General features: G+C 41.6%; 1 protein-coding gene across 2 annotated transcripts in view; it reads right to left on the bottom strand.

The window, feature by feature from the left end:
* Positions 1-12,987, bottom strand: part of LOC118790169 (gamma-aminobutyric acid receptor subunit pi) — a 33,020-nt gene extending 20,033 nt beyond the window's left edge. Inside the window, exons 1-2 of one of the 2 annotated variants that reach the window (XM_036547028.1) lie at positions 12,712-12,987; positions 6,742-6,833 (exon numbers count right to left, since the gene is read on the bottom strand). In XM_036547028.1, the coding sequence (XP_036402921.1) occupies positions 6,742-6,800 (59 nt within the window). In that variant the 5' untranslated portion in view covers positions 6,801-6,833; positions 12,712-12,987. Of the gene's footprint in view, positions 1-6,741; positions 6,838-12,711 lie in introns of both variants that reach the window. The other variant, XM_036547027.1, reaches the window with a different exon arrangement.
* Positions 12,988-14,175: the final 1,188 nt, after the last annotated feature.

Genomic DNA, 14,175 nt, shown 5'->3' with positions numbered 1-14,175 from the left:
GCTATAAATTAAAGGCAATATGGAATAAACATTATTCGTTAAACGATTCCATAACATTAACATAATATGAACATTTTAATGCCATGAAGTGCAGAACAACGTCAACACAAATTAGAATAAAATGCACAACAACATTTTGGATTAAATAGAATGGGATAAACCTAATAAATAACTGGAGAGAGACCTAATGGGCTCTTAGCACTGCAGATAGGCCTAATCGTTTGGCTAAGCAATTTCACAATGTTGGCAAACCAAATTAAATTGGCTAAAATTGCCTGTGTCCGCCGCTCACTTGATTGTTTTCAAATTGTGTTCGAGCATGCCGTAAAGTGCAGAGCAACATCCATGCAAAAAAACAAACAAAAATGCAGAATTAAATTAGAATAGAATAAGCCTGCCTAAATGAATAAAAAATAAATACAATAACGAAATAAAAGTCAGAATCAAGTAGGTCGTCAGAAAGTGCATAACAAATAGTTTTTACACTGCAGAGACCAGGCTCTAAGCACTGCAGTGAGTAGCCTATCCAACTTTAGGCTAAACAAGTTCACAATGTCCAAAAATCAAATTAGAACCAGCTAAAAGATTTTGAAATCACTTTAGCCTACCTGATCAAACAAAAATAGTCACTTGTTCACTGCGCCTGTGTCCACTTGATTCTTTTCAAACTGTGTGCCAGGAAAACCAACTTGTTCATTTTGCCTGGGAGAAGTGCGCTCCTTGCTTTGCTCAGTTTGCTGACAGTAAAACCTGCCTTGGAGAATATCCTCCCTGGATGGTGGATGGGATGCTGTGGATTCTTTTTGTGGCTCTGGACAGCTTTGGGTATCTCTCCTCATTCTTTTGCCACCTTTGTGAAATACGATCTGCTCTGTGACTTTCCTCCATTTCTTTTGTTTCTAATACAACACTTTCCAGTTGCCAGTCTTCAGTAATAAAGTGTGCTGTAACTGTCAGATACGCCTCCATTTGCAGTGAGGTACAAATATCTGTGGTAAAGCTGACTGCTTCACATTTCTTTACTAATTTGTAAATCTCTGCCCTTGTGGATGTGTATTTTGCGTTCACCGCATGTATGGTCCCACAAAATTGGATAGTGCAACTTAGTCTACCATGGTGATTTATTCACACACACTAAGGAGATTGATAAAAAGCACACGAGTTATTTTCAAATTTTTATTAACAGTATTATTAATAGGCTGATATTTATACCAAAATAGGCCATATATATCATGATTTATTGGGAGAAACCAAGCAATTCTATGCAAAATCAGACATTCAGCACCCCCCATATAGCCGGAATGGAATGATCTTTGTTTCATAACCACATTTTGTGAGGATTCGACTGCGAGATTGGCAGTCGAATCAGGCTCCTTAGATTGAATCGTCGAATAGTCGACTATTCAGGGTCACCCCTAATAAAATCCGTTTAAACCTGTGGTTTTTATACTGAAGATACATGAAACAGCTCCCTGTGGCAGACACGATTAGGTACCACATACAGGATTTTCACGTTCACAGTTCAGTTCAGTGGTTTTTGGTTTTTTACCTTGAATGTTTCTCCTGCACCAGCCATGACCGCAGCTGAATTACATTATAAGTAGTGTCCACAACATACGTTCCTTTTACATTGTTTATGTTGTTTATATAGTTCAGAAACCTCTGTATGCCCAAAACACAGAGGATAACCAGTCAGAGAGTGCAGAACAAATACGTGAGTGTACATTTTATTTAATGTTTGAGACACACAGTCCAGCATGACGCACTAACAGCTAAAGTTGATTCCATAGATATGTTATTGCTCCCCTGAAGAAAAAACGAGGGAGACTGAATAAATGTAAGTCCTTCTTTTCAGCACAACACCAACAAACAGAACAAATACATTTTTTGCTTGGTTTATCACAAGAGCATGGGTTCACAACCTTTTCCCACAGGAGAAGGGAGATTAAATCTTGTTTTGTATCAAAGCAATTTAACCTCCTCCTCCTCTTTCAAGGGAACTGTGGCTGTTGTTCATGCGTGCTACTGAGTTTGAAGAGGTGACCAATCAAAGTTGCCTCAAAAGCACACATGTGTCTGTGAACACAGCATACAGCGTGATAAACTAATAATCTGTCATGAATAGAATCCTGGTCTCTAAAATATTCTCAGTTCTCTTTTGTGTGGGTGGGCATTAATCATGTTTCCTATTTATCTGAAACAGAAAACCTTTCAAAATAAAGTGGCACCTGAGGACTGACAAAAAAAGTATAGGCAGCCAATTGAAACCTGTTCCCTGCTTAAGTCTTGATGTCTCACTCATTCAGTAGCACTCCTGGAAATACAGATAAGAAAGATCAAGCATATTCAAGAAGGCAGAAGAAGTTCAGTTTTGATGTTTTCATTCACATCCACACACCTACAGCAGTATCCTGCAGTTTAATGATGACTGACGGTCTTCAAGGATTAACTCATATCTATCTCTATCATTGCCTTCTCCACAGCCAGGGTAATGCCATGTGAATGTGTACACTTTTTATAGCAAAGATGATTGAAATATATGCCAAGCCAAGTGAAATGAGTCTCTTTATCAAGAAGATTACTGACACAATAAAAAGTCTGCTATAGACAAACCAACCATATATAGCTTGAGATAGTATAGTTCTACAGAGTCAGCAAGGTGATTCAGGGCTCATACAGAGCCATGAGGTAGCATAATTTAGCTGAGAGCTGTCCCTTTCTTTGACAGAAGGCAGAGAGATGAATAGCTCAGCATCTCCAACTTGAAAAGGGTGATGACACGGATGATCAATTTGCACCATGAAAGAAAGGTCAGCAACATAATGATAATATTTATTTGCAAGTCTTGCCTTTGGCATCACTATAATAGACACAGAATGTATATGGTTTCTGCTGTATGGGGCCACAAGTCCAGCCGTAGGTCCAGCATATGTTTGCTGTTCCCTCCATGGCCATCCATCATTTGTAAAGGCTCAGTGAAGGCAATTCTTTTCTGTTTGAAGACTGGGTAGTGTCATAAAGGGGTGTGACAGTTTGGGTGAAATATCTACTCTGCGCCCTCTGCGCAAAGTTTCCTCCTGTTTAAATATAAAATCTTGTACATACTCACTGTAATACATTAAGTACAACAACTAAAGAAGGAAAAGAACCTTGTACTTCAGAGTACAAGGCCCAGACGTTTATTATATTTCAAAGCTGTAGAAAATACATGGCAAGCTCATGTTTGCGCACATCTGTTAAACAAGATGGTGGGTGAAACCTTTGACATAACCCAGCTGGTACAGTCTTGAAATAAGATTAAGTGAGTGCCAGTACATGAAATTCAACCACTCCAGTAATATTAGCAAACTGATTGCCTCACTTTCACTCATTGAAGGGCAACTATATGTTGTTCACTGGAATGATTCAGTCTAGGAAAAGCATGACACCTACTCCCTCAGCCAAAACATGCAACTTGTAGCATTTCCTGAGTACTCTAATTTGAACTGTCAGCTCAGCATGGGTAAGTGAGTATGCTTTCTGCTATGTCCTCTCCACAAACAGCTTAGCCAGATGTTCCATTCTGGAGGCCAAAATAAAAGTGAAACTGTGCTGGTGGTAGTCTGTTGCAATGAATCACAAAGAAGCAATACAACACAATAAATGTTGTCTTAAAAAAGACAAATACATTGTTTTACCCCAATCATCACACAGTTCTAGGATCATACTGTTATTAACAGCGTCACATCTTGACTTACTGTACCTATAGTTATGAACTACTTCACTGCATTGTCGGGGGGGTACAATTACGGTTTTATTCTGCTTTGATTGGCAGGAGAGAGAACAATTGGACTTGACTCCTGTACAGAATGCTGTGACTTCCGATGTAAAGCTTCATCCAATTACAGCAGTGGAACATCTGCCCCATAGCCCAATGACATCAACAAAAGCATCAGACAAAGGCAGATTTGAACAGGCAGGGGCCTTGTTTGATCTCAGAGGCGAGAACAGGAGCGCATGCATCTGACATCAAAAATATCCTTTTTGAAACAAGCCTGCGTTTCTAAAGAGCAGTCCTACTGAGCACCGTCTCCTCAGTCCTGCTCTTTATTCATGTCTGAGAGCCAGGAAGTTAATCAGGGACAGATCACACCCATCTGAACTCACACATCTGTAGAAACCGGTTCTATAAAGATGTGTCCTGTACACTGATTGAAAGAGAATGTACAGAAAAAGCACCTCTTTATTCAAGGCACAGCTACCTCATCACACACCCCCAGCTGTATCTCACATAGCTGCAGCCAGGGACGTCGTCATGTTTGGGAGGAGGTCTGCAACCACTGTAGAATAGCGACCTATGAAATTTTGTTTCATTACTTCCCCTTTTCTGATGTATTTTTTCCTCATTCCTGCTTTCAAATTTCTCCATTTATTTTTTATACATTAGCAGAAATAACAAACCTAGAATACATAGACAAAATTGGCAAAAATAGGAATTTTGAAATGATTTGAACTGTGATGCTTTATATTACTATGAAGTAATATAGATACTGCAACTAATATCTTTGTTTAATAATGATACTGAATACTAAATAATATTGATGTCATACAGAATTATTTTAATTATACTGATTCAAAAACAACTGATATAAGATTTAGATTCATTTCATATAAGATTCATTCATTTCATATAAGATTCATTTCTATGAATATTAAGATTACCTCTCCATTGTGGAATATGGTGGTTAGTTGTTTGGCATTCTCCCTTGCCACTGATTCCCTTTTGTGGGTCAGCAGCATCTTGTGTTTGCTGAAGCAAACTCTCAGTCATTTCACAGCTTTTCTGAAGCTTCTGCTGCCAGCTATGAAGTTCACTTTGACATGTAACTGTCACTGGCAACATTGCCAGATGGAGAGGAAACAGAACCGGTACTCTTGCAGAATGAGAGAGTGAGAGCGAGGCTTGCATCATCAAGGACGTTGCTTCAAAACCGAGTGTACATCTTATGACATCTGAACTGTATGTACTGATGAATCTGGGAATCTGGGATCTGCTATCTACAGTTACTTTTATTGTCATTTTAAATATACATTTTAACCAAATTAGAGCAGATCCCAGGATTGCCAAATTTTAGTGTCTGGAATCTATGCTTTCCACGTTCTTTGCAATATGGATCCTATAAGATCCTTGCAATGTTCCTATCTACTGGGGTCCAGATTTTCTCACCTCCCCCCAGTCGAATGAACTGAACTGCTCTCCTCAGACCACAGGGGCATCATATGACTAAGCACGGCATGATGGGATGCCAGAGCTAAAGGGCTATGGCATTTAGGCGGCTGACCCTGCCTGTTGCCAGGCCCATGGTTCCCACTGTCTTACAGGCCCCATGTTGGTCTCTTATTCCCCAGAGGCCTACTAATCAGGGCCACCGTGAGTCATTTGCTCTGAGAAGAATGACGTGGCAAGATGATGGGGGCAGCGGACCACTGCTGAGGTATGAACCCCTGACCTCAGAGCACTTCATTTGGAAGCAGATACACCAACATGAATCGGTGGCTTCACAACTGATGTAAAATTCTTTTTTTTTATTTTTCTTGGTCTTCTTCTTATTATTATTAAAAGGAAGCAGAAGAATTTTCTGGACACTCTTGTCCAAGGTGACTTCCATACTGTACTAAAAACAAATCGGAAGTATGACTAATGTTCACGCATGACTTATATTCTTATTTTCACGGTAAAGAAATCCATCCATCAAATGATACATTCAATTTAACATTGTCTAGCTGTGTCTAACAGTGGGAATGTGATTACATACTTTATCTTCACGACAAAACATTTCAGTTGTTGATCAGAACAGATGAAATGAAGAGAATCTGCTGTCATATTTGCCAGTTGCCTATCACTGCTTGTCAGCAGAAGCTGCACCGAATTAACCACAGGGGCTGTGGGGGTGGGGGTGGGGGTGGTGGTACAGTGACAATGCCTGATGACTCCACACACATATGCACAGAACTTCCTGGGACCCTCCTTCCCCCCACCCATCCCTCCTCCCAAACCCACCAAGCTGCGCATTCAGAGACCTTAGGAGTCCTAATTAGATAGCAAGATTATTATTTAAGGTCTCCTTGATGCTCCAGGTGGAGATGGCATGGCGCCAGTGCGCTCAAGGTCCCTGGTCTCTCATTCCTCCCCTGACAGCTCTGCCCAGCCTGCCCATCACAGATGGCCCTGCTCTCAGATCAGTGCAGTGCCTCCTGCTACACTCAGATCAGGAGGGATAGGGTTCAAAACCCTGAGGAGACAGATTTATAATCCTTAAAATAGATAGCTGTGGTAAAAAATCATAGCCGCCATTTGTTCACTTGGTGGACATGCCTATCCAGGGTGAGTCTGAATGCTTATATCCGTGCATCACTGAGTTCACTGGATCTTATGGGGAGAAAGACCAGGGTTACAGCAGCAGTCTGCCTCTGCTTCATACAACTGATGTGTCTGGAGTCTGTTGCACGAACGACTACACCACATTCCACCCTTCCTGTGTTCACTACAGAGGAAGGCATACAAAACAACAGCACAGGGTGAGAGTAACGACATTACCAGGATAACCTCCATGAATTAAAGCAGTGTCTACAAGAACTGACAGGCCTTCCTGACTGCAGGCACCTAAAGAAAACCCCTAACAAACAACTACCCCATTCAAGATATTTGTGGTCTGACCTCCATGGCCTAAAACCTGTGATGTCTCTCACCACACCTCTTACCTGCAGAGGAGGAAGAGTACAGCGAACAAGGTTCCCCGTGATCCCATCAACACGTACATCGTTGTGGTAGCAGGTGAGGTGTCTGAGGGTGTCTATCTGAAACAAGCAAAACCGAGAGAAAATTCAGCTCATACCCAACAAAGACAAAACACTTTCAATTAACTTTGAAGATAATGACCAATTTAGGTGTGTACTGTGAGATCAATGGTAATAGCTTACTTGGAATCTTCTGAAATATGGTTAGGCTGTCTTGTTGAACAGTGGCAGATATTTCTCAGATAAATTCTGTGAAAATAACGACCTAATTAAGGCCTCTTCAAGTGCAACTTTGAGGCAGAAATTGGCTGCAGGGTGTCACAGAGGGCCAAAGCATCCTGTGCTATTTATAAACCATTATCTTTAATTTTTTACAACAAGCATCTACATTTTACTGGTTCCTTCAAAGAGATTCACATCACACACACTTTGCAAAGTCCCCCTCCCTATCAAAGAACACACACACACACACACACCTGTTCACAGCATTAGTGAGAGTGTACTGTACCCTCTCAACAGACGTTCACTCAACAGTTCATATGACCCGGGGGTTCGCTTTTTTCCCTTTTCTAAATAAAAACTTCTCTGAAACTCTGCCCGACCACTAATCGTTAGATCATGAGAAAAGTAATAAAATAAATTGCATTCCCTCCTTCTTTGAATTCCTCTCTTCCTCTCTCTATTTCTTTCTCTTCCATAGTTCCCTCTGATAAGATGAAAGCAGAGAAGTGGCAGAATCCTCTAAATCCCAAATGGCTAATCCATTGAGTCCCGGGTACTAAGGTTTCGAAACAGAGAAAATGGCACATTTATTACCAGCACTCTCCACTGAAATTCCCCTTAGGAAACTGTGCAATTCGCCAGCTGGTGGCTAAAGAAATTTAAGCCAAGATTTTATTCACTGGTCAGACAAATTGTTTGCCATCAAATCTTACAAGAGGCCAGAGAAGTGGTGAGGTTGATCTTGCTATGAACACAGAACTACAGTACCCTAACATACCAACAGTCCTTTTGAATACATATATAGTCCATCTAGACAGATATCTTATCAGCTGCATTTGATTTTGAAAGCGACACTCATACAGTATTAACAGAGAACAACTCTTGACAAAGACAAAAAACACAAATCAGACAGAGCCTGAATTAAGCCTGTGTAGAATTTTATGATAATCTGTCCGGAAGGACATTTTCAGATTTTGCTTGTGACAATGTGATATGAAATCAATATGAGAGAATGGTAATGAAGGAATGGGGTTTTTGTGTTTGTAAAATGATACTCTTGTCTCTATCAAAGCAATTTTTATTTACACCACTTTGCAAACAGAAATTGAATGTCATTTAATTCTGTGAAAAACACTGGATGCTGACAACACAGCACAAGTACAAAAAAGCAACTCCATTCATCCACTTCACAAGTAAAAGGACAGCACCTCCAGCATCAGAAATATCAAACCATTCAGTTTTCACCAAAGGTTAGTTGCCATGTTTTTTTTCTTCTTAACATAGATTATAAAAAAATCTGAGGGCTCTGTCTGCACCTCCAGAGGATGCTGATTAGTGCGACAGCCTCCAAGCTGCAGCCACATGTGTTAATCCTGCCCCCAGATGGCTGCAGGCCACTCCCACATAAAAGCCAGTTGGCCAGACAAACCCTGCTGGGTTTTTGTAAAACATCCTTACACCACACATTCTCACACTCTCAGACTCCTCTTTCTCTCTCTCTCTCCGTTTCTCTTACACACACACACACACACATGTGCGTGTGTGTACAATTACAGTAAAACCTCATTTCACTTCCAAAATGTTCTAAAAGGGGGGCAAAAAAGGTTAGCTTAAACAGTGGGTTTAATCTCCTTGCTGGAAATCACAGGCACTTCTTAATATTTCAACAACATATCCCTCCCCATCTCTCTCTTGCTCTCTTTTCATGTTGTTCTTGTTTTCTTGGTGCATGTTGGGTAATCTTCTCTTCACAGCTGATGCAGATGTGTGTCAGTTGGAAGGTGGGGGGCGGGGAGGTGCTTGTTCCGTTCCTAACGGCACTGACAGAATGATCAAATGCAGCTGAACAAAAGACGGCAGACAGATCTCTGTGCATCACATCCTCATTTGATTTTTGACTGTCTTGGAAAGGAATAAAAAAATGATAAACCATATTCCCAAAAAAAATCACATGTTCAGGATGGCCAGACGCATGATGTGTCAGCTCATGTGTTGGCCTTTCTCCTCTCACTGGACGGCTCAGAAATGACTCAACCTTTCTGTCACTTTTTTGTGGTCCTTATGCCTGAGGCCTGTTCTCCCTGAGTCCCGGGCCGGGCGAGAAAAGGCCAGCCTCTGGCAGAAGCATGGGTCCTCCAGTGTCTGTCACACACGTGTTTCCAGCTCTGGGGTGCTGTTATGACTGTCTATTCCAGAGGGTGTTTCCCACATAATGAATGAATCATCAAGTTCAGGGACTGTGACTTTTTTTTTAACTTTAATGTCATTATTACTGTGGGTGGCAGTGCAGCATAGTGGTAAGGAGCAGGACTCGAAACCGAAAGGCTGCTGTTTCCATTCCCCACTGGGGTACTGCTGTTGTACCCTTGGGAAAGGTAAGTCGCTCTAGATAAGAACATCTGCTAAATGCCAAAAAATGTATTGTAACGATTAGTGTCTGCCTCTGAGCATTCCTCCCTGCAGTGGAAGCATTAAGCATTAAGCTGTCCCATACAAGAGCTGGCACAACAGCAGTTACAATTGGTAACTGGTAGATGCCTCACTCACTACCTGGCAGCTTCTCCAATCATTACTCTGCAATTTTCCTACTTATTAACTGGCAACTGCCCTTCTCATTGGCAGCTGCCCCATGCATTATGTGTCAGAAGCTCCCCTGGTACAGTTCCTGCACTTCTACTGATGTGGTAGTTGCTCTGCTCACAAACTGGCGGTCAGCTAGCTGGAGTATCCAAACATTTATTTTCATTTATATCATTACATTACAGGCATTTAGCAGGTGCTTTCTTCCAGAGTGACTGACATTATGTTACAAGTTATCCATATATACAGCTGGATATTTTACTAAGGCAATTCTGGGTCAAGTACCTTGCCCAAGGGTACAGCAGCAGTGCCCCAGTGGAGAATCAAACCGGCAACCTTTCGGTTACGAGTCTTGCTCCTTACTAATATGCTACACTGCTGCCCCAATGATAAAAGAAGTTAATTTATTTAATTTAAATAATTTATAAGCATACATATATATTTGTTTGCTTACAGCCAAAGCTAAAGTAGAGGAGGTGATTATTTAACCATATCTGCATTCCCTATAATCAATTCTGAGTGTTTGCATACTGGGCAAAATTATACACTGCAGCTCACTATAAATTATTAATGATAAAGATGCTCAAAGTGTCCATCACCCTATTGCTTCTAATAGTAACTGTGTGTGTGTGTTTGTGTGTGTGTGAGAGAGAGAGAGATAGAAAGAGAGAGAGAGAGAGAGAGAGAGAGAGAGAGAGAGGAAGAAAGAAAGCGCAAGAGAGAGCATGTTCATGTGGTTGTTAAGAAATCTGTTTATTTTTCTTGATTGTGGTCTGGGAGAGTTTTGGTACAAGCTCCAATACAGCAAACTGTTCAGTGATAACTCACCCCTAACAGAATTAATACTGTATGGGCCCGGCATTAATTTGATGTTTAACATTTTTCTGGTAATCACCAGAAAAATAACCTGTAAAAGCTGTAAATGCTGTCCAAGTTATGCACAGTAAGGTTACAGTAAATCATGATGCAGTGGATGTGTATAGTTGTGTTGTAAGTAACATAACTATCATGGAGTTAGCACAGATGGACCTGGAAACCCATTCTAGAGCACTGAAAAGTAAAAGAAGAAGCGGAGAAACTGGAGCCAGAGAACAGAAGGAACGCAACCTGCTCCTCTTCCCGCAAGTACAGCACGTCAATCCATGTGGGCTCAGCCATTTAATCACTTCACTCTCCGCAGTCCGCCTGACTTTCAGAATTTGTCTTTTTTTCTGAATCTGTCGAGTTTTCCCTCCTGACACGAAAATGGCGAGCCCAGCGCTGGATTTTTGATGATAGTGGGAACCGTGTTCTCCCCATTTCCCTAATCCATTTATGTTAATCCCATTCATTTCTGCCCGTGCGCCCACGTTTAATGTCACGCTTGACTTGAAACGCAAATCTACGCTCTGACTAGCCTGCTGTGCACTCAGACAGGTTTACATTATCACACCCAGATCCTATTACTGCAGCCTTACTTTCACACTTTAGGCAAGCTGTCGCTTTTGCATTTTGCTAAAGATGTTCTTTTTCACAGGTTGGGGTGCATTGGGGGCAGGGGGGTGATGATGTCTTGGTCTGAATAATACACAATGCATAGACTGGCCTTCTCTGGCAGATTGCCTGATGGTGCTTCTGCACTGGCTTATACTAAAACTTCAGGTTGTTCCGGAAATAATTGTTTTCAATAAGAGCCCTGCTTTTAAATGGAAAGTGTCCACCATCTTGGAGCCGGAGCTTGATTTGCTTTGACGTGCTGAAAATAGGCATCAAGTCTATTTTGTGCCCTCCCACTGTGCCTGAAACACCACAAGAAAGACACACCTGTTAAACAAATCTCTCCGAAGGTTAAACTCGTTCTGGGGGGGTGAGACATTGCAGAAATGCAAAGACCACCCTCTGCACTTCCCCGAAGCATCTCCCTTTTGAGCTGCACATGTCTAACAGGCTTTGCCAACTGCTGCGCGTCAAATCAGTCAGCTTCCCCACTGTCAGTGGCAGTGGTCATTTGGCACACCATGTGAACCATGGGTACCACGTGTTTACTGCGGTCTGAATGGACGGCTTTCCGTTCAGTGATCCATCCATACTCATGCTTCCCTACAGCAAGCTTCCATCACATGGCTTGAGAAATGCACCGTGTGCTATAAAGTCAGGTAAAATAAATGAGGTGATCACCCTGAATATACCGGATCTAGACTCTGAACATAAGAGGCCCAGTTAAAGTCCAAACTGGGGCTGTGAGGTGGTACGCATGGGACAGGTGATTGTTGTGATGTTTTGCTTAATCCTTAAAAGTGCCGCAGTAAAAGTGCAGCTTCTTTAATGTGTATAGGCTACACACTATGCGATACATACAGTATGTAAGCACTGCATTGCTCCCTGGTTAGGGGCTTGTGAATAGTGTAATGTAATGATACCTCTTTACTGATTAAAGCACTCAAGGTTGACTACATAAATCCATCTGCAGTCCCAGTATTACATGTCTGACTGACACGTATTTTCCTGTAACCTTCACCTGTCGTATAAGCCGGTTCCCTTGTCCGTGACACCATGCTGTTCCCAAACCCTTGTCAAACCACTTAAGTATGAAAACCCACGGGATGACATTCAAGGTCCAATATCAACAGAGTAAATGTTTTTATGTTCAAATCTGGAATTCAACCACTTTCATTCACCTCACGAAATTAGTATGTATTTTAATGAGTGTAATTTTAAGCGTGTTTAATATGTTTAATGTATGACGTATCTTCAGCGTTAAACTATGTATGAATAACAGACTAGACGTAACAAGGTTAAAATGTTTAACACTTAAAAGTTTTTTTTTTTTATTTGCAGCTTGCGCCCATTTAATCGCACAGTTCTTTAATACAGCACAGTTCTTTAATACTGCGAACGATTATCGATGCTAAAGTACATTCCTAGCGTAATACAAATATTAAAATGAATTTACCAACGTTTTTTGTCTGAAATTCCCAATGCTGTTGATTGCATTAATAATATTGGGAATTTCAGCTTTTCAAAGTACAATTGCACTCCAAAAGCGAGGTCGTTCAGCGCCCTCGTGAAATGCTTTTAAAAATGTACATGCATTGGCAAAGCAGGCAGCGCTATAGATGGACACCAAAGTTAGTCATACAGGTATTTACTTACCCGCAGCGATGTGTGGCAGTGCGCATTTCATACAAATTCGAGTCTTTTTGAATGAAAATGTTCTCATGTAAGTGAAAGTGTCATGGCAAGTGGATCCGATACATAGAGTTTCCCTTAGCAACAAAACGTGGGTACCAATGCTCAGTCCTTCCAAGGCGCTCGCGAAAGCCGTTGGTTCCTGCACATCTGCCTGCGAAAAACAACTGGTTATAGAAGGTAGCCCAGCGCGTCCTCTCACGTTGGGAGGGGAGACGCAACGAGCTGGCTGACGATGCTCTATGCACACTGTCGAACCTCGAACAGTCGGTGACGGACGTTAAAAAAAAAAAACTTAAAAATTTTGTTAGTGCGATTTGTTGTAACACTCCCCCCCCCCCCCCCCCCCCCATCAAGTCATTCACAGAACTTCGCGATAAAAACGCTGAAATAATGATTTAATTGTTTTCTGCGACAACAGCCGTCTGAGTGGGGGAAAGATGAAATAGTTGAAATGTCAGTATAAATACAGACATTTTTCTCTCTCATTTGAAATTAATATGTTGATTATTGTTTATGCTATCTGTGGTGAATTACATAATTCATGATAAGACAGCCCACGCCGCTCGAAAAAGCATTTTCCAGTTTCGCACAAAGTGCCTGGTTGTGCACTTCTTGTTCACTGCATAATAACTGTATAATATATATCTGTAATGCAATGTAAAATAAAATATACATGATTTTTTCATGTATCTATATATACTGTATACTTACATGTAATATGACAAATTCATCATATTCATGCATTGGTTATGAAGGTAGACGTGAAATTACTACAGTTGCGCTTGTTGCTATTGTACTACTGCCGTACTAACAGCAATAACACTGTTGCTTTATTGTCGTTGTCATGTAATCAAGTGTCAATAATGAATGCCAGTGCATATTCAATGCTTCACCACAGTACTTGAAGCCCCTTTAGAGACACCCTTTTCAATCATCTTTGTGATAAGAGGATGACCTGGGACTTAGAGGATTGAGCTGACGCTGTGGCTCCGGTGGTTTAATGTCAAAAATACCCCAGCTGTCCCTGGGCATTTATTGTCTGATGGATGATTTGTGAGGTTCCCGGAGGCACAAGGCTGACCCCTTTACCATGTCTTTGTGTGGGTGTATGACATCCACCCCCCCCCCCCCCCCCCCCCCCCCCCCCCCCCCCCCAATCCCCTGCACCCACTGAGCAGCATTAATTTGAATCAGGACCGCATTTCCCACAAGCCCCCAGGAAAGTGGCAGGCAGTCAAGCAGGTGTCTTACTCACAGCTGCCTTTATGTCAGCTGTGTGCCTTCTTCTTCCTCTTCTTCTTATGGATTTGTTTACCATTTTTTACACTAGAGGTGAACACACTTGATGTCTCCACAGTACTTCCATTCTGGCTTGTTTAAGAGAGGTTGTCTTTCACAGACACAGCTAAATGACAGCTGGATCTT

Source organism: Megalops cyprinoides, chromosome 15 (genome assembly GCF_013368585.1).
Source record: "Megalops cyprinoides isolate fMegCyp1 chromosome 15, fMegCyp1.pri, whole genome shotgun sequence".
NCBI lineage: Eukaryota > Metazoa > Chordata > Actinopteri > Elopiformes > Megalopidae > Megalops > Megalops cyprinoides.
This window is presented reverse-complemented; position numbering and strand designations above follow the sequence as displayed.